The sequence below is a fragment of the Syngnathoides biaculeatus genome, chromosome 20 (assembly GCF_019802595.1).
Source record: "Syngnathoides biaculeatus isolate LvHL_M chromosome 20, ASM1980259v1, whole genome shotgun sequence".
Lineage (NCBI taxonomy): Eukaryota > Metazoa > Chordata > Actinopteri > Syngnathiformes > Syngnathidae > Syngnathoides > Syngnathoides biaculeatus.
The window spans coordinates 7,123,222-7,141,090 of record NC_084659.1 but is presented as its reverse complement, the minus strand read 5'-3'; the positions used below and the strand labels follow the sequence as shown (position 1 = coordinate 7,141,090).

The window sequence follows — 17,869 nt, the reverse complement described above, 5'->3', positions numbered from 1 at the left end:
GCCCTGAGGGCTCCGGGAGGAGTTCCCGCACCCTACCCCGGCTGAGACGAGACAAATGCATGAAAAATATTCTTTATTATAAACGCTCCCTCCTTTACCGCACAAACATTTGTTAGTAAAAATGCGTCATACGGTTACATTAGTGAACAGTGAAAAAAAAAAAAATCACAGTTGTACATTTCAATGCATAGTTTGGCGTAGAAAGCGAAGGTCAGATGTGACTTTTCCAGAGAACGATCCAAGGGACAGAAGTGGTACCGCAGAAGAAGAATAAATCCCCGTCATCCCGAACAATAAGCACATCACTCTAGCCAGAGGAGAAAGAAATCAACCCGAGAAAAGTCCAAGACATGTCTGCCGACACGCGTGTTCTAGATAACAGAGAAGCTTCTGCACTGCAGTTCTGTGGAAAATGTACAACGTTGGTTTGGTTTCCAGTATTCACAATCTTTTTCTTTTTTTTTTTCTCAATTACATCAAAATGAATTAAGGCGAATTCACCTGAATCGTAGACAATCACAACATCCATTATTAGCCCTTAAGGGAGAAGAAGTCAGAAAGCAAAACCGGGTCGTGATGAGATGGGGGAAAAAAAACAAAAAAAACGCAGCTTCACGTTAGCCTGCTGACCAAAACGCCTCACTCGAAATTATTATTATTATTATTTTTTTTTTTACCCTGAATTTAATCCACCATAGTTGATTGCATTTACTCATATTTGGACAAATATTAATTAAAAGAAAAACAATTTGTAGTAGACAGATAAAATGATTTTAAAAAAAAAAAAAAAAACTAAACTTTTTGGTATCTTAGACGAGTTCTTTTAAGTATTCGAGGATTGGTTTACTTTGGTGGGCTAGTTTAGATTTTTGTTTTTTTTTTGTTTTTAGGCAGAGGTGGTCACTTGGTCAAGGCTTGGGGTGGAGGGTCTCTCCTCCCCCTCCCCCTCATCATCATCATCATCGTCATGGTCGTTTGCTTTCAGGAGCGGGGAGAGATCGGCGTCTCCCCCCGCCTCCTCCCGCCGGGCAAGCTGTCAGTCGCGGTGGGCGGGGCCGGGCGGCGTGATGCTGAAGACGCGGATGCGCAGGTGGCCGGCGATCTGGTGGCACACGCCCGTGCAGTAGCGCGTTAAGTCCACCAGGGAGAGCACCTGAAGGCCGCATGGGCGAGTCAGAGAGTGGAGAGAGAGAGAGAGAGAGAGGGAGAGTTTTCAATTATTGACACGATGTGGCATAATTTGAACTCCCGAAGCTTTCGAATGCACGTCCAACTTTTGAATATTTTGGAAATGACTGGAGAGGATTTTCCCCACTCAGAAGCTTTGATGACGCGCAAAGCCGGGAAACTGACCATGGCGATCCAGAGGACGACGTACTCGTCAACAAAGCTGTTGAAGTACTGGTTGAGGAAGAGCAGACCCGGGCCGACGAACGCCGTGTCTGGGAGGTGAAGCTCACTTTTCGTCATGTGTGCCACCTGTGGGGGAGGGACAAAAAAAACAAACAAAAAAAAAAAAGCTTCTTCATTCTTATGAATTTGCTGAGGATGGAGCTGTCAAGGAAGAGAGCGAGAGGAAGACCAAACAGAAGGGACAAGCCGAAAGGAAAAGAAGATAAATTAGCAAGTTAGGGTTATCTGGCTTGGCTGAAACATTTTTATTTTTCATTTTGAACACAAACATTAGCCTCACTTTTCCGCTTTGTCTGTATAACTTGCGCACACTCATATCGGACAACGAGGCGCTCTAAAGCGGCCCTGCAAGCAGACTATCAGCAGGGTACTGATAACTTTTAGCCCTGAAAAACAATCTCCACAATTCAGTACTCCACTGCTCCGTCTTTTCACGTACGTTCAAGTATGTACAATGTAACATTTCACTTTTGCACGATTTTAAAATTCAATCTCAAACGGGAACGTACCACGAGCTTGTTGGAGATCTTGGCGATGACCATGCCGAAGGCGAGCAGGTAGAGGCAGGGGTGGTGCTCAAAGAGCTGGCTGGACGACTTCTTGAAGATGATGAAGGCCAGCGTGAGGATGAGGCCGATGTGCAACCCGGGACTCAGCACGCTGGTGTCCTGCGGGCGGGACGCCGATGTTTGCTCATTTGCAACGTGGCGGTCTTCTAAGATTACTCGGGACAGCTTACCGCCACGGTGGAGCCGTTTTTACCGACGCCCCCGTTGAGGATGACGTGGAAGTAGTTGTGGCAGGAGTAGAGGCCCCCGCAGATGATGCCCACGATGGGGAAGGTGTACAGCTTCAATCCGATCATGGGCAGCTTTAAAATAACAGAAGGAATTGAACTGCTGCTATTATTTGTGTGGGATCGGGATAGAGCCCTGTGGCAATTAGTAAATTCCATCAGTACTTGATACCACGCCCTGAAAAGGTTCATACGTTGGTGTGTGGAATTTAGTTACCGTGGTTTGCCAAAGGCTCACCCCCCCAAAGGCGGACATCAGGTACATGGTGATGATGGCAAACTGCACCTCCGTGACGTCAACCCTGCCCGGGGAGAGAAAGCGGCGGCTGAGGTTGGACGATTGTTGGCGGGCGGGCGTGCGTCCCGAGTGAGGGCGGGGGGGGGTCTACTCACAGGCCGAAGCGGAGAGTTCCGGACACGTACGTCTGCCAGTGGGCGCAGAAGAACATGAACATCCCGATGAAGCCGCAGAAGAATATCCAGTGGGGGTATCTGCCGATTCCGCAGGAGATGCATGTTCCCACCGCCACAAACACTGCAAGACAAAACTTCCGTTTAAAAAAAAAAATAATAATAATCATTAAAAAATGACAAAGTACCCGTGGAGACGGCGTCGCAGCCGTGGTCAAAGAGCTCCCCGAGGGCCGAACTGCTGTTGGTCCTGCGCGCTTGCTTGCCATCGATGGCGTCCAGAGACTGGTACGCAAACAAGCCCAAAGCGCTGAGGATGAAGGCCCATGCCGGAGCCTGAAGGAGCACAACAAGACTCATTTTTGTAACTTACTGGGGAAAAAAAAGCAAGAAAATCATTTTGAAAATGTGGAACTTCCTGTATGTGATTCTTTCAGGCCCCACTAACAAAACTGAAAGAGAACAAAGTCATCGACGGCCGTATTACAATCGTGTACTACAGTGAATCGACCGAAAAGAGTGGCTGTCAATCTCAAAATGTGCAACTCTGTTTTTTATTTTTCCTCATTTCTGATTACAAACATTTTGAGGCATGTTTTTTTTAAGTGGAAATTCCATAAAAACAGAGCAAATTTACGCTGTCGGTGTTTGTAACGAGTGAATAATCAATGCAGGGTTAGCATGCAAAGAGATAAAACGTGACCTTTGAGTGAGTTGGACAAGAGAAAGACGGGACAAAAAAAAAAAATCAACAAGCAGGCTTGACAAGTCAAACGCGTGTAATTTATCCAAGAGGAAAAGGTGCTCCCAGGTTAGATGACGTCGACTAAAGTGACGCTGCAAGCATTTAGGAGCAAATTTGAGGCTAAAAAGTGTCGCTTTGTTGCTTTCGGCGATGATCAACAAGGGCGCCATTGTGCTCCATGTTGTCCGTGTTTTGACACCAGCAACCCGGCGTCACACCAGCCGAACAACAACACGTCCGCTTTTGCAAGAATGTGGCACACAGGCGGGCCATCGTCACGGATCTCGATCGTAGAGCGATCGATCGATTAATTGGTTTGAGGAAAGGATGACTGTAGCAGCCCTTGATGCAATCATTGATAAAATAAGTTCAACAAAAGTTTCGTTTGACATTCGTTTACGCCGCAGCAGCCAGACGCGATTAAACTCCGTAATTACACACAAATAGAAGTGTTATAAATGCTCATTTTAAAGCCGATTTCCCCATCGACCCCAATTATTACGGCTCATGCTCTTATTTGATCAAGGTCGTTCAAACAGATCGAGCAAATCGAGAAGTGAACATTAAATCGCTGACTGTGCAAAGGTGGTTTCGCGAGCGAGTGTCCGTGTCGAAACTTTTTTTTTTCCAAGGTCGCCTCAACTCACCTCCTCGGTGGCCGTGGGGCAGTAAAACACGAGCAGGAGCGTGGAGATGATGTTGACCAGCAGCCCGACGATCGTGAGCGTATTCGGGGCGACCCACGTCGGAATTTGCCGGACGAGCCAGTTCCAGTAGAGCTGACACGGCGGCTCCAGCAGGGAGCGACCTGAGGCGCTGTACTTGTGCTCCTCCAGTCGCTTGAGCTGCGCGCTGGACAGCGGCTCCGGCCACAGGAAATGGGCCATCGTTTCTCCTCAAAATTCACCGTCGCGAATTCCCGCAGGATCCCGCGGCAAGAGGCTCAGATTCGGCTGCCTTCTCTGAGCCAAGCCCGAAACATAGCAGCGCATTTGGCCAGTAGAGGGAGGCGAATGTGCTTAGGCCATTTCGGAGGCGGAACCGTTAGCACGCAACCGCGTTTCAGACCGAGTTGAGTTTGGATCGGAAGTGGAACTCCTAAAAGAGGGGAAACTTCCTGGAACAGCGACGCCAACGCTCCTACGTGAAATGTTTTGACTAAATTCATTTTTTAAATCGTGCCACTAGCATTTCTGTTCACCTTAAATTCATGAGACTGGTAATATTCATGTCTTTCAATTTTATTTTTGTGAAGACGCGTTTTTGTTCCATTTGTTCAAATGTAATATGGTATTCGGATAACGCTTTACCACTTAGCATACATTTTTCGATTGTAAACAAATGTTAATTTGTTTGTACTTTAATGTACACTGTCCAATCCTTTTTTTTTTAAATTTACAACTGCTATTCTGTCTAGATTTTTAGGACAATATATTGGAATTTAAACTTTGAAATTGGTTTGTTTTTAATCATTTAGTATAACTTGTATTTAATCTTTATGTGCACTACGTTTAGTTTGTTTTCCTACATTTATGTGCAGAGTTAGTGTTCGAACCCTCCATAATGTGAAAGTGGCTTCAAGACTGTAACAACAATTTTTTTTTTTTTTTGGGGGGGGGGGGGAATGAAAGTTCTGCTGTGTTAGGGTTACATTTCCATGATAATCAGGTTGAAACAGAGTAGCAGACACTCTTTGGTAAAAATGGTAAACTAAAATGATAATTAAAATTGCCATTTATTGTGACCCATTGGCCATAATTACATAGGAATTAGGAAAGCAGGTGGATGTTGACCGAGCGTCAATCTTAGCTCGAGTCTCCCAATATGAATCCAAAGAAATGACAACATTTCTTGCAGAATAAACCACATTTTTTTAATCAAGTTTCCCTTCTCTTAAGCTGTTAAGTCATTGACACATTCGTTTATCCAACATTTTCTTCAGAGACACCATACGAGACCAAACGTTTTGTTTTTACAACCCCCACCTTTCACCGCGCATGACCACCCCACCCCCCAAAAAAAGATGTCGTGTGATATTCTTAAAAGTTGTTTTCACACCGAAGCAAAACAAACAGAGCTGTTGACATGCATCTGAGCCGACGAAGACGTACAAATAAAAAAAACAAGAGGGTGACACAGCATGCCACGCAAAGCCCGACGCGCCCTCCTCCCCCTCGGCCCCCGTTCACCCTTCCATCCCCGCATCCGCCTTCAGGTTGCTGGCCTCCCGTAGTGGTCGGGCGTCGGTGAAAGAAGAGGGGTGTCGCTCGCGGCAGCGCAGAAAGCTCGGAAGTCTCTACTTCTCTTGTTCGACAACCTTCGTCTCTGTCATGTACTTGTCAATGAGGTGGAGGGGCACGCCGCGTTGCATCAGTTCGTAGAAGGTGAACCCTCCTACAGTCGGGAGCAGGACAAGAGGGGAGACTCGTGATCACGTCGGCAGGAACGGCCCAAACTACTTCTAGCGTGAGGAAGCTGTCGTTTGTCCCAATTCACTTCTGCTTTGTGTAATGCAGACGTAGAGACGGTCGGACACAGTTTCTTAGTCAGCCGCAGTAAAAGTCGTTCTCCAAAAATGCTGGATATGCCTGTTGGTATTTTTACATTGTGTTCATGTGCTGCGCCACCATTTGCTCGAAGGGTTTTCGTTCGTCCGTCGATGGCATTATCTATCTTTTTTGGGACTAAAATTGAGGCGGGGCGGCATTAAATAGCTTGAAGAGTCTGCCAACTGCTAAACGGTCCTTGTGAAGTGATTTTGGATCGCAGTCGCTGCCACCGCGAGCCGTTCGAGTCTCAAACTTTTGTATCCATCTCAAAGCATAAAATTGTTCATGCGGCCGCTCGAAATTTGTCATACTTGTAAGTTTGGGTCACTTGATTCTTAAGACCCCTGCGGACCACACTTGTGACAAACACTTTCAAATGGTAAGTCATTTTACTTTATTTGAGCAAATGCCTTATGCAGAAGTTATCTCATGCTCGGATGACAGAAGCAAAGAAGTCTACACAGCGAGTGTTCTGAAAAAGTTTTCTTGTTCTTCCTCACAGCACCATTTTTTTTTCATGCGCAGCAATTAAGGGAATGTGTCAAGGCGCAGCGACAATGTGAGATTACATCAAAGGTAAGTTGTAAAATATTACCCTTTTTTCCCCTAAATGTGTTTTCTAGCACTTTAAACCGTTCTGAACAAAGAAGAATTGAAGTGGGACGCAAGCCTTAAGCCTTGTGCGTAGAGCCGCTTTGCAAAATACGAAAAAAAAAATAGTCATCCATCACAGAAAAGAACCGGAAAAGTCTTCAGTTTTGCACTAAATAAGAAGTGTTACTTATTTTCAATGACTTGTGTAAAAAAAACCAAAGTGGTTTGTCAACTGTTGTCCAGCAAGCAATTTACTCACCTCACGTCGTCTGCACCAAACACTTAAGACTCACAATATGGCAACCACTGAGAAATACAAAATGGACTTGTAAAGGAGTCCGGCTACGAGGCTTCATGCAAATCCCGTTACATTAAAACGGCTGACGTTCTTTCCAAGATGGGGGGGGGGGGGGGGAGCTTCCTGCGAGGGGAATAGCGGCCACAGTCCCAACCAGCAAGTCAAAGTTAGGAGAGGAAAAGCAGGCTTGACGGCGGGATGCATAATGAATGACATAAGCTTCATATGCCGGATCCATATGAAAGCTTACCTTATGTCAGAACAAACATTCATGATTCTTGAGTTTGGACTGGGGGGAGAAGAAGAGAATAGGGGTTAACAAAAAATGTTTACGTGGGGTTATATGTGTAGACCAAGGGGGGAGTACCGCTGAGTGATTACTGAACTCTTTATATGAGGAGTTAACAAGTGAAAGTGGCACCGTTGTTGAGAACTTTGAAAGGTGAAACTGGACATGGAATGACATTCAAACGTGTACGCGACCTACCTCAGCGCCTTTTTAAAATGATAATGGAGGCGACGCGTGTTAAAGAGGGAAATTTCCCTCTTGGACCAAATACATCAATGACGTTAGCTTGAGGTTAACCATCGATATGTGAAGAAGGGACCTTTGGAGGGACGCCGTTGTCCCCAACCCATTCAAATCACGTCTCCAACTGTTGTCGTTTTTCTTTTAGTCCATTTTGGATCAAAAGAAAAACGGATGGACAAATTGATTGGGTTTACCACGAAAAGCTCATTTGTGATCGTAGTATGGGGAAAAATAGACACAGTGAACACTCTGTTAGTTCGACGCCATGATCGCGTTGGTTTAGCAGCTAATCCGCCAGAGGGGGAAGATCTGGATCGATACGTTCCCGAAACATGAAGAAGGAAGATGGGATTGGTTTTTCACCGGCGTCCACCGTTTCTATAAAATTATTCACTTCTGGGCTGAACGCTGTTCCCGCACGGTTTCCGGTGGCACTGGAGCGTCTTGTCTGTATGCACAGTTTTCACGTAACGTCGACCATAAATATCGCTTAGTCCATCAAGTGTCATTAAGATATTGAGGAGAATTGTTTCATGAATATCTCGGAGAGATGTGCATCAATGAACACTTTTCAAATCATCTTTGGAGAGCCCCCGTGACAAAAACCAGATACTTACATGTCCTGAAAGGCGAGGACAACACACATTTGAAACTCTTGTAACTCCCAAAGCTCTATGAATCCCAAAATTATTATTTTAATTCAAAGTAAAGTGGTAAATCTAAGCCTTGGGAACCCAAAAGTATGATATAGTGCCTGGCTAGCACGGCAGGCCGCTCTGCATCCAGACTTACCTTTGACCTCCAGCTTACACTCCACCTGGGCCTCCCCCAAGTCATTGATGGCCCTGCATGTGTACATGCCGCCGTCGTAAGGGCTTGGTTTCCTGATCTCCAACGTGCATACGCCCTGGTTGCTGAACATGCGGTAGCGTGGGTCGTTGCCAATGATGATCTTGTTCTTCATCCAGGTCACTTTGGCCTACGGTAAAGACACAAACGTAGGGTTAGAGTTCCCGTAGACACTTTTGCATGTTGCTCTTCAGTGGCTTCCAACTTTTAAGCATCTACCTTGGGGTGGGCCCGCACGCTACAGTTGAGAGTGGTGTTGTAGCCGGCGATGCCAAACGTGTTGATGAGGGGCTGCGTGAACTTGGGGGCCTCGTTGAAGTCGTGGTCGTTGTACTCGGGGATTTTCATCTTCATGCCTTGGGATGGAAGTGTAAAGAACAGGGTCGTGCATCATACTGAGTGGAATCGTGGGCAATTGCCTATGGGAATGAACACTGTTTCTTTCTCGTTGACGAGTTTTGTAAAATCACCTCGTTATAAACCAACGTGTGGACCGGACAAATTATTCCCACAAAAACATTTCTCCAGGTAACCTGGAAACAAGAAAAATATGAAACCCGTACCTTCTTTGACGATGAGGGCGCTTTTCCTGGTTTGGGTGGCCGACTCGCTAAGGCCACACATGTTCTCAGAATAGATCCTGAAGAAATACTCATTCCCGACCACTAATTCGGTGATGGCGATAGAGGTGCGATGATAGTGCTCTATGCACGTGTACCATTCCTAGGTTGAGCACAGCAAAGCATGTAAAACCAAACAAACAAACGATCAGACTTTGAGGGTTTCCTCAAATTCAGTTTACCATCGTCTTCTTGTCTGCCTTTTGAACGGTGTAGCCAGTTATCGCGGCATTGCCGTTATCTCTGGGGGCGGTCCAGGACAGAGATACATTTTCTCCCCAGACATCGTCGATATTCACAATCTGGGGAGGCTCAGGTAGGTCTGACAGCATGGAAATGGAAAAATGAACCAAAGATTTGGCCTTGAAAATGTTCCTTCCATGCTTCATTACCTCACCTATGATCTGTATGTCTATGTCGGCTGAATCGACGTGGTTTTCTACCTGCACCTTCATCTGATACTTCCCGGAGTGACTGCGCTCAGCTTTACGGATAAAGATGATGCTGTCGCAGTCCGTGTTGCGGATGCTGACATGGGCGGGATCTATGGGTTGACCATCCTTCAGCCAGGTAACCTTCGGCCTTGGTTTGCCCTATAGAGATATCGTCACAGTGGTGTGAAGATAGTTCTGCTCAATATTGCCCGAAAAAAAACAAAAACATCACAAGGTGTTGACTGTGCATTACCATGAACGGCACTACAAGGTTGACTGCTTCCCCAACTCTTTTAGTGTAAGTCTGCTTCAGGTGTCGAGGGACACGGATCTTGGGTGGTTCTTGGGATTGACGTAAAATACAAGTCTCTCAGAGCTAAATTTCATTTTTGATTATTGATTTTTTTTCTCTCCATTTTTTTTTTTTTTTTTTTTTGCTTACCAATAACCTCCTTGACAAGAATTGCATGCTGAGTATTCCGTGGCGCGCTGGCTCCAGCAGCATTTACAGCCTTGACTCGAATTAAGACTTTAGTCCCAGATGTCAGGCCTTTGATCGTGTATCTGGTCTTGTCTATCAGTTCAGTGTTGGCTGCTTTCCAGTCATCAGCTGTTCGGGAAGAAACATTTCATCATTTTATCCTTTCCTTCTTCAACTTCCATTGTGGGAGAGCATGCTGTCTTACATCCTTCAAGGCAGTACTCCACCAAATACCCGTCAAGACCAGCAGCTCCAATGGTTTCTGGAGGACGCCACTTGATAGTCACTGTTGTGTCAGTCACGTCGTCGACCACGAGCATGGTGGGCTCACTGGTCACAGCTTAAGAGGATGGAAATTTTGCTCATCAGGCTTTCATTTTTATGACGGCATAAACAAGAGCAACACACGCACATGAGCAAGGCGCCTCAGTGTCTGCCAACCTCTGGTCTCTGTCCATTCTTTATTCGGAAACATTTAACTCATAGCGAACCCTCTCATGGACCTAATCTCCTAAACCTCTAATCCTCAGATGGTGTGGCAGTCGTTATAACGAAATATTTAATATCTTCTGAAGCTCCTGCACGGCCAGTGAAAGTCTTAGTTGAATGCTTTGGATGGTGGTGAAACTGGACGCAACAGCTGTGTGCCCCGGGTCCCAAGGGCACATCACGCACTGAATATTCCGGGCAAAAAAAAAAAAATGACGAGTCTTTTAAACCACATTACACGCTGGTGACGGCACTGTGCTGAAATGAGGCACTCCAGAAAGCATGCCGATCTACTGTCCCGGTCGACGCTAAAAAGATCATTTGGGAAAACTCACCGAGGGGGGTAAAGGCTTTGGATGGTTCACTGGGCTTGGACACGCCAATGGCGTTGACTGCAAATAAACGGACTTCGTATGGCACGCCTTCAATCATCTTCTTGGGTTCGTATGTTGTCTCTTTGATCAGGTCAAAGTTGATTCTCATCCATCTTGAGCTCTGCTTCTTTTTTCTCTCAATGTAGTAACCTTTGGAGGACAAACGTTCTTACTTTTTTCCCGGCACAGTAAATCCGTGAGAGAGGTTTTTAGCTTTACCTAAAATTGGTGAACCGCCATCATATTTGGGTGCCTCCCATGTCATCTGGCACCAGTCGCCTCCTATCACAGGGACCAAAGGCGCATCTGGAGAATCAGGGATGTCTGCAGAAAGCGAGAAAGTGCTTTGGAGTTGTGGAGATTTAGATTTTTCGCAACGCTCTTCTGTGTGTGTGTGTGTGCGTGCGTGCGCATGTGCGTTTGTCTGTGTGATCTCTTACCTACAACCTTCAATTTGATGGAAGCCGAGGCCTCACCGGCCTCATTTTGAAGGACTAGTTTGTAATTGCCTGTATCCTCGCGCTCTGTGATTTCAATTGTCAGGCTAGTCTGGTCAACATACGTTTCAGCTCGAACGCGATTGCCAGACTCGAGAATAACCTGAAGGAGAGATGGAGGCGGCCAAAGATTTCAGACCTCGTAAAGTACCGTCTGCCCGCGCTGCAGGTAAAAGTTGGATACTGACCCTTTCACCTTTCATCCATACCACTTTGGGGGCCGGTTCGCCACTGATGGGGATCTCCAAGCGCATTTTGTTTCCGGCTACAACTGTCACAGTGTTGTCCACGAAGTTCAAGCCCTCCAGGTGCACCCTTGGTGGGTCTAAAGAAAATGTTACATTCCAGTCCTTATTTTCTTTGGGTGCGTGATCTGAAGTCAGTTAGCCTTATTGGAACATACCTATAACATGAACCTTGGCAGATAGGCTTTGAGAGTACCCCTCAGGTACAAAAGTGTAATCCCCAGAATCGTGAAGGGAACTGGTTTCAATTGAAAGTTCGTGGACCCTGCAAAAAACACCTTTGTTACTCAACACTAAACATTTGTGTGCAGTCATTTTCTAAGTCTTGACAATGAGGTCATACCTATTTTTGTGGACAATGTTGATGCGGTCATTGGGCTGGATCAGCTGTCCATTCCTGTACCATCGGCCTGGGACGTTGCCTGGGTAGATCTCGCAGTGTAAATTGAGAGGCTTGCCCAGCATCACCTTTATATCCTGCAGGTCCTGATGGATCTTCAGTGGTTTCACTATTGAACAGATTGAGTCCATTTCACAACTGAACAAAGCCAATCTACGAGAACAGCGAGCAAAAGTAGCATCACTGTTTACATACAGTCAACCTGTACGTGAGCCTCTGATGATCCACCAGAGGCCATGATGGAATAAGTCCCAGTATCTTCCAGGGAGGCATCGTCGATCACCAGGGTGTGTTTGGTTCCCTCACACTTGACTCGATATCTGGATCGAACCCCTGTTGGAATCTCAACACCGTTCTTCATCCTGAGAGAAGTAGCAGCATTCAGCTATGGTTCAAGAAAAGGACGTTTCAACGTGGTTCTTATTGTGGTTTATACACCATCTTACCATTTGACTGGGGCACCTTCCTCCGTCACCTCACACTCCAGCTCAATCCTCTCATTCACCGTGGTCGCAACAGGCTCAAGGCCTTTCGTGATCTTGATCGGCAACTCTGTGGTTGAAAAATGGCAACAGCGCTGAAGAGAAAACCGACAGGAGTCTCCCGAGATTAAATATTTGCTTGCGGTACCTTTGACAAACAGTTCCGTAGAGCACTTCTCATCGCCTGCCGCCACAGAATACGCCGCGTCATCGCTTTGGGTGCAGTTGTTGATGACCAGTATCCTTTGTGTGCCCTTGTGCTCAAATATGTACCTAAGCGTGATCCGTTAGTTACCTTGAGTGAACAACTCGCAACATTCACTCTTTGTAAAATATGGATGAGTCTAATGAATTTTAAAGAATGCGTCATGCACATCAAATCCGAGAGCAGTTCATTCTGCAACACTGAACATGGAGGTCGCTGGACGGAGAAATCGACTTACTTCCTTTGACTTTGACTTAAGGTCAGCGGTGGAGCCAGAACAGAGCCAGAGCACACGGAGTGTACAGGAAGTGATTATGGCAGACAGGAAGGCGCATCATAACATGACAGACATAGGCAGAGGCGGTAGTCAATCAAGAGAATGACAGGAAGTCCTGGCGATGAAACCAGAACACGGCAGTAGCCTCCCAAATGGCTTTAGCTTGGCATGGTTTTGACATTGACTTAGGTTTATGCGGAGGACTAGGATCACATCTACTCTAAGTGACGCTCTGAAGGAGCTCATCTACACTGTCTTTAAATGTTTCCCATGAGAACTAGAACCACAAGCAGTTGTCTAAATGTTTATAGCTACCCTTTTGCCAAAGCCACACTCAGTTAAAGGCCTGTGTGGGAGGTACTACATTTCCTGTCCAGAGGCATACAAACGGCAATGAAACACAATAGTACACGTGTGATTATCACTCAAATGTAGCTCCGCAGTCCTGGGAACTGATGGGAGCCACACTGAAGTCGAGAAGACATTGGTGAGACAACTGGTATAGGAGGACACGTCTCCGCAAATGAATGGCATCGTGTGAAATGCACTTCATTTGTGTTTCAAGGGCAGACAACAGCTCCAATACACAACAAGCGACACCAGGACATACTTGGGGCTGGGACGGATCTCTTGCCCATTTTTGTACCACTTCAGGTCAACCGTAGGGTCGGTCAGGTCGACAACGAGCCGGATCTTGCCGCCTTTATCCACCTGATACGCCGGGTCGAGCTTCTTTGCAAAAGCTGTGGAACGGCGCATTTACGTCAGATCAGGTTGCTGTGGAATTACCATCGCTGGATGACTCTTCTTTACCTTCGCTCTTCTTCTCCTCTTTGGGAATCTTCTTCATTCTCCGCAACAGGCCTCTCAGATCTGTGATTCCATACATGAAGGCAATCTTCTCGTATTCATCTGGACGGGCTTTCTTCAGGATCTCCCAGACGTCCACCTCGGGAGCGTCATCTTGCTGTTTGTGCTCCCTGGGGGTGTCGGATGTTATTGTGTCACGACAAGAGTCAAACGGTGGCGTTTGCAAAACATGTTCTGAGGAATTTGAATTAGAACATGAGATTCTCAGTGCGGTACAGTCACCAATTTCCCCAGGACATGTCGCACAAAGGGAGATGGGCTTCATGCAACGTCCGCCGGAATCTCGGAAAGGAATGTTTGGTGCTAAAGGCCCTAAACTGCCAAATCCCGCAACAACAACAGAGGGCATCCTCCACGCCATGTGGATGACGAGCTTGTTGTTTTTTGTGAAAAGTTCTTGCCTGCAGTATTCTATCAAGCGGTTGCCCTTTTCCCGTCCGGCTGATCCCATTGTTTTATACTCATTCCACTGATCTTTTCAATTACGCTCGCACAGCGTTAGAATCTCGGAGGCGGGTGCCGGCTTAGGTTTGTGGTATCTCCGTTAGTAAAACACGTTGGCCTGCACGGAGCAGCGACGTGCGCGTTAGTAGAGCGTTCAATCAATTCTGTCTTTCGTGGACATTTTTCCAAATGTCTGAAAGGTAGCAGGATGAAAAGCGTCAGAAAATATTACTCCATTCGTTACTCCTTCTGTTTATTTTCAGGCAATTATTACGTTGGAAGGCGAAATAAACACGGCTGTGTTTGTCTTGTATTTCCCACTTGAAATAGAATGACAATGTAGCGATAACACTATTTTACCGCACCATTTCTCTGTGGCGCCCTTGCACATCTTTTCCAATGGGAAACGGTGCTCCAGGTCCGGCACCGTTTCCGCCATTGTCAGCTGCAAGCAGGAGCCTTTCGGAATTGTGCTTTCAAATGAAGTGTTACCACGCTACAGTACGCCAACACTCTTTCTCGCCCAATCCGGGAGGCCCCCCGTCATGCTGGGGGCTACAAGTTTCCAGTACTCACCCGCAGTAAGGTCTAATTCTTTTAATATATACGGTTTTTGCTCTACTAACCTTTGATGTCTGAATATGTAGGGGAGAAGAAGAGACAAGCCCAAAAATAAAATTTAAATGCATCAGGCCACGTCTGCGTTGATCTTAAGCTTAAATCTGCATCATTGCATTTCTTTTGAGCAACCACGAGAGTCTGGCCATTCAAAGAGCGGCGCCTTTTTCAAAGGAAGCCAAATGAAGCACATGAAATCAATGCGAGAAGAAGGGGGCAACGTCCACCTTGTGTAGTGGGCGTGGGATTCTCACCTATGTTTAAGGAGAGCACTAAAGTCAAGCTCCCCTGCATCTTCTTGGCCTTCACTGCTGTTGTTAAAAGGAGAGATTAATATAGATTCAATCAAACAATCTCGAGAAAACAATGCTAAAAGAGCAACACAAAGCCATTTCCCAATCAGTCTATTAGCTGCGAGCTAACAAATGATTGGCGCTTACACAAAACTCTTGACTTGGATGTCTGGTTTTTGAAACAAGGTGGCTTGTGTAAGTCGTGACCCGGGGTGACATTGTCACATTGTGACGGGACAATGACGCCAGGACGCTTTGTATTGCTTTCCAGACACATTGTTTGAGGGTGATTTAATAGATCAGATTTGGCCTTTAGTTGGGTAAAGGCGCTTGAGTTGCTGGGTTGATTATAATTGATATAACTGCTATCAATCATATCACGTCGTACTGTATGCATTTACAAGATGGTACCTTTGTGTTGCATACTGAATACACACTCGAAAATATCAGTCTTCTTGTATTACCTCCTCTTGAAAGCGGATCGGATATCAATACTTTGTGATCCACCAGCTTCTGGAAGACAGCGGTAGACATTAACGGTACCACATTCATGTCTCGACGAGACGGCCTGATTGGTGCTTTAACCGACCTTTCACTTCCAGGTCAAAGGTGCAGCTATCGAACTTGTCCTTGTAGCTGACCTCACACCGGTAATTGCCTGCATAATTCTCCTTGGCTTTGATGATCTGCATCTCAAACGTGTGGATCTGTCCGAGGAGTCTCATATAGATCATCACGCAATTAGGCGTTCTATCCGATGGACTCTCGAGGGCCGATCCATACCTTGGTGTTGCGGTCAAAGGTCTCTTTGAGCTGCAGATGCTTCCCTGTCTTACTTGCCAAGTCCATCCATTTTCCCTTAAACCACTTGACGGTTGGTTTGCGGAGAAGGTCTTTGGCCTCCACTTTTGCGACAAACGTGATGTCCCCACCTTTGTCGGGCAGCAGAAGTGACAGCAATTACTTTTTCAGACATGAAATTTTGATTCCCCGGAACTCAAAGTTGCTAATATGCATCGAGTAATGCCATAATGTTGACAGATGCTTGTACAAAAACAACCACGGATCAATTTTGAGTCCTGACCTTTAGTTTTAAAAGCACCTTGACTCAGTGCCAAGACATGTTCAATTAATCCTCTTGGACCTTCCAAATCCTAGTAAGCACCTCTTCCAGATCCTTCCCTCAGGTAGTGGCTTTTGATCAGTGCAAACTAAAACCAGCAGACATTCCAAGAACTTCTTCCCATTTGCCGTTACATTGCTCGCTAGGGGCTAAGTGACTCTCTGTCGTGTTATTTTGATGTTTTATGTCTCAAAAGTATTAGTCTATTGAGAGTGGCTCTATCTACCGGGGAAAAATTCCTTGTTTATTTGACATACTTGGCAAGTAAAGAGGATTCTCATCAGAATCAGCTTTAATGGCCAAGTGTGTCAAACCACACGAGGAATTTTTCTCCGGCAGTCGGTGCTGCCCTGGTATGACATTAAGAACAAAGAACAAGGAACAACATAGCAACAAGAACAAAGAACAAGAGACCTTTCTGTTTATAGGATTCTATCATTGGATCATTGGAGGATGTTTTCTCCAATTATCCGTAGCTCTCACAAGAAGCATTTTTAAGCATTTTTGTTTTATCTGTTATGCTTACCGACAGTCACCATGCCGCTTACAGGGCTCTCTATTAGCAGGGTGGAGAGCGGTGGGGTCTCGATAGGCTTGTCCAGTTCCTCCGGGGGCTGGGACTCGCCCAAAGACCACACTGGTTCACATTGAGGACAAATGCATACCGTTGTAAATTCGAGGGAAAAAAAAAAAAAAAAGAGATGTAACTCAATCATTTTGGTCACCGAAAACCTGAACCACATTAAAACGACCCGTCTTTTGCACCGTTAAGTGTGAACACACAAACAAGACAGACGCACAATTGGACACACTCTCTCACATTCACCGTCAGCAGTTCAAGCGACATTGAAAGCATGATATCGACATGAAGCTGCACAAAACTTACTTTGCGTGATGTCCGACAAGGATGACGGAAGATCTTAACATAAGCAACACTAGTCTCTGTTCCCTAGTGTGCGGAACAATCTCAAAAATACTCTAGTGACTATGTCTACCACTCAATTACCTGAGTCTTTTCTCCCCATGGAGGTAACAGGGACGCTATCATCTAAATAAAGACAAAGAGAGATTTACAGCATATTGGCGGGAATAGTACTGTAAAGTCCGCTGCAGTGAGCACACGCCAACACAAATGAAAGCCAAGCGATTAGTTTTTTGGGGTGGGGGAGCATTGACGATAGCTTGTATCTCTTGTTTTGAAGGGATATACACAAAAAGGGAAAAACTGAAAAGTGGAATCTCCAGTTAAAAGGTGGATGTTAATTTGTTAGCAAGGAAACATCCTCACTTCTCTCTGTTGTACTACCACAACTTGTCATAACACACCCAAAAAAAACCCCCAAAACAAAACACGTTTTCCAACATGTTTCCTACACTCTAATTTTTTGGGGGGAATTTAGTGATTTAGGGAAGTTGACTGCGTCGGCCAGAAACGCTGTAACGGGACTGAACAGAGTCGTCTTACTAGGCAGCTCAATTGACAGTTTCTTGAGTGAATTGGCTTCCTCTGTAAAAAAAGCACAGTCATCATGGACAATGATAAGTGGAGGCTCATGGGTAGGTGCTTTCAACTCTCCCGATGCCCAACGTTAGATGCTCTTGCATTTATTTTCAATCACTCTAAATTTTAGTCGTAAGACGAATCCTCGAACGTGACACATCAGTCGGAAAGTGGAAATAAATTGCATGACTTTTGGTTAAGTTGACTTAGTAGCAACCAATCGGCATCCGCATTATGCATACATGTGGAGTACCAATGTCGCATCGTTGCCTTTATTAGTCCAATAAAGTCTGATGCTGGGGTGTCTCACACACACTTACTGTTACTGC

General features: G+C 45.8%; 3 protein-coding genes across 5 annotated transcripts in view; 1 reads left to right on the top strand and 2 right to left on the bottom strand.

Moving 5' to 3' along the window:
• gnptab (N-acetylglucosamine-1-phosphate transferase subunits alpha and beta) overlaps nucleotides 1–17,869 on the top strand; it is a 54,054-nt gene that overhangs the window by 18,685 nt on the left and 17,500 nt on the right. For 2 of the 3 annotated variants that reach the window (XR_009793048.1, XM_061807006.1), the window contains exon 21: nucleotides 6,417–6,490. Coding sequence is in view for 2 of the 3 variants with exons in the window: in XM_061807006.1 (XP_061662990.1) it covers nucleotides 6,417–6,477 (61 nt within the window). In the remaining variant the exon portion in view is untranslated. Of the gene's footprint in view, nucleotides 1–3,997; nucleotides 4,102–6,416; nucleotides 6,491–17,869 lie in introns of those variants that run through there. The other variant, XM_061807007.1, reaches the window with a different exon arrangement.
• chpt1 (choline phosphotransferase 1) lies at nucleotides 57–4,407 on the bottom strand. Its single transcript, XM_061807025.1, has 8 exons — nucleotides 4,013–4,407; nucleotides 2,809–2,956; nucleotides 2,603–2,744; nucleotides 2,427–2,511; nucleotides 2,153–2,284; nucleotides 1,923–2,081; nucleotides 1,354–1,479; nucleotides 57–1,153 (listed from the first exon to the last, which is right to left on the bottom strand). Exons 1-8 carry the CDS (start codon nucleotides 4,250–4,252, stop codon nucleotides 1,037–1,039), a joined length of 1,149 nt encoding a protein of 382 aa, XP_061663009.1. The 5' UTR covers nucleotides 4,253–4,407; the 3' UTR covers nucleotides 57–1,036.
• On the bottom strand, nucleotides 5,657–17,150 carry mybpc1 (myosin binding protein C1). The gene is made up of 25 exons (XM_061807008.1): nucleotides 16,566–17,150; nucleotides 15,700–15,848; nucleotides 15,506–15,623; nucleotides 15,381–15,429; nucleotides 14,878–14,934; nucleotides 13,505–13,671; nucleotides 13,302–13,434; nucleotides 12,358–12,482; nucleotides 12,174–12,279; nucleotides 11,923–12,089; nucleotides 11,671–11,836; nucleotides 11,486–11,592; nucleotides 11,271–11,407; nucleotides 11,026–11,185; nucleotides 10,805–10,909; nucleotides 10,547–10,735; nucleotides 9,928–10,062; nucleotides 9,684–9,851; nucleotides 9,495–9,583; nucleotides 9,205–9,400; nucleotides 8,990–9,129; nucleotides 8,751–8,910; nucleotides 8,407–8,543; nucleotides 8,131–8,317; nucleotides 5,657–5,759 (listed from the first exon to the last, which is right to left on the bottom strand). Exons 1-25 carry the CDS (start codon nucleotides 16,780–16,782, stop codon nucleotides 5,662–5,664), a joined length of 3,462 nt encoding a protein of 1,153 aa, XP_061662992.1. The 5' UTR covers nucleotides 16,783–17,150; the 3' UTR covers nucleotides 5,657–5,661.

What these genes read in the sequence shown, in the direction of transcription:
- chpt1 (XM_061807025.1), bottom strand. Translation starts at nt 4,252, where the DNA reads ATGGCCCATTTCCTGTGGCCGGAGCCGCTGTCCAGCGCGCAGCTCAAG. An exon ending in GCCCCACGGCCACCGAGGAG is followed by an intron (nt 2,957 to 4,012) that starts GTGAGTTGAGGC and finishes GTGCTCCTTCAG; the next exon opens with GCTCCGGCATGGGCCTTCAT. An exon ending in CTGCGACGCCGTCTCCACGG is followed by an intron (nt 2,745 to 2,808) that starts GTACTTTGTCAT and finishes TTTGTCTTGCAG; the next exon opens with TGTTTGTGGCGGTGGGAACA.
- mybpc1 (XM_061807008.1), bottom strand. Translation starts at nt 16,782, where the DNA reads ATGTGGTTCAGGTTTTCGGTGACCAAAATGATTGAGTTACATCTCTTT. An exon ending in AGTGCTCTCCTTAAACATAG is followed by an intron (nt 13,672 to 14,877) that starts GTGAGAATCCCA and finishes CGACACCCCCAG; the next exon opens with GGAGCACAAACAGCAAGATG. An exon ending in GGAGTACTGCCTTGAAGGAT is followed by an intron (nt 9,852 to 9,927) that starts GTAAGACAGCAT and finishes CTTCCCGAACAG; the next exon opens with CTGATGACTGGAAAGCAGCC.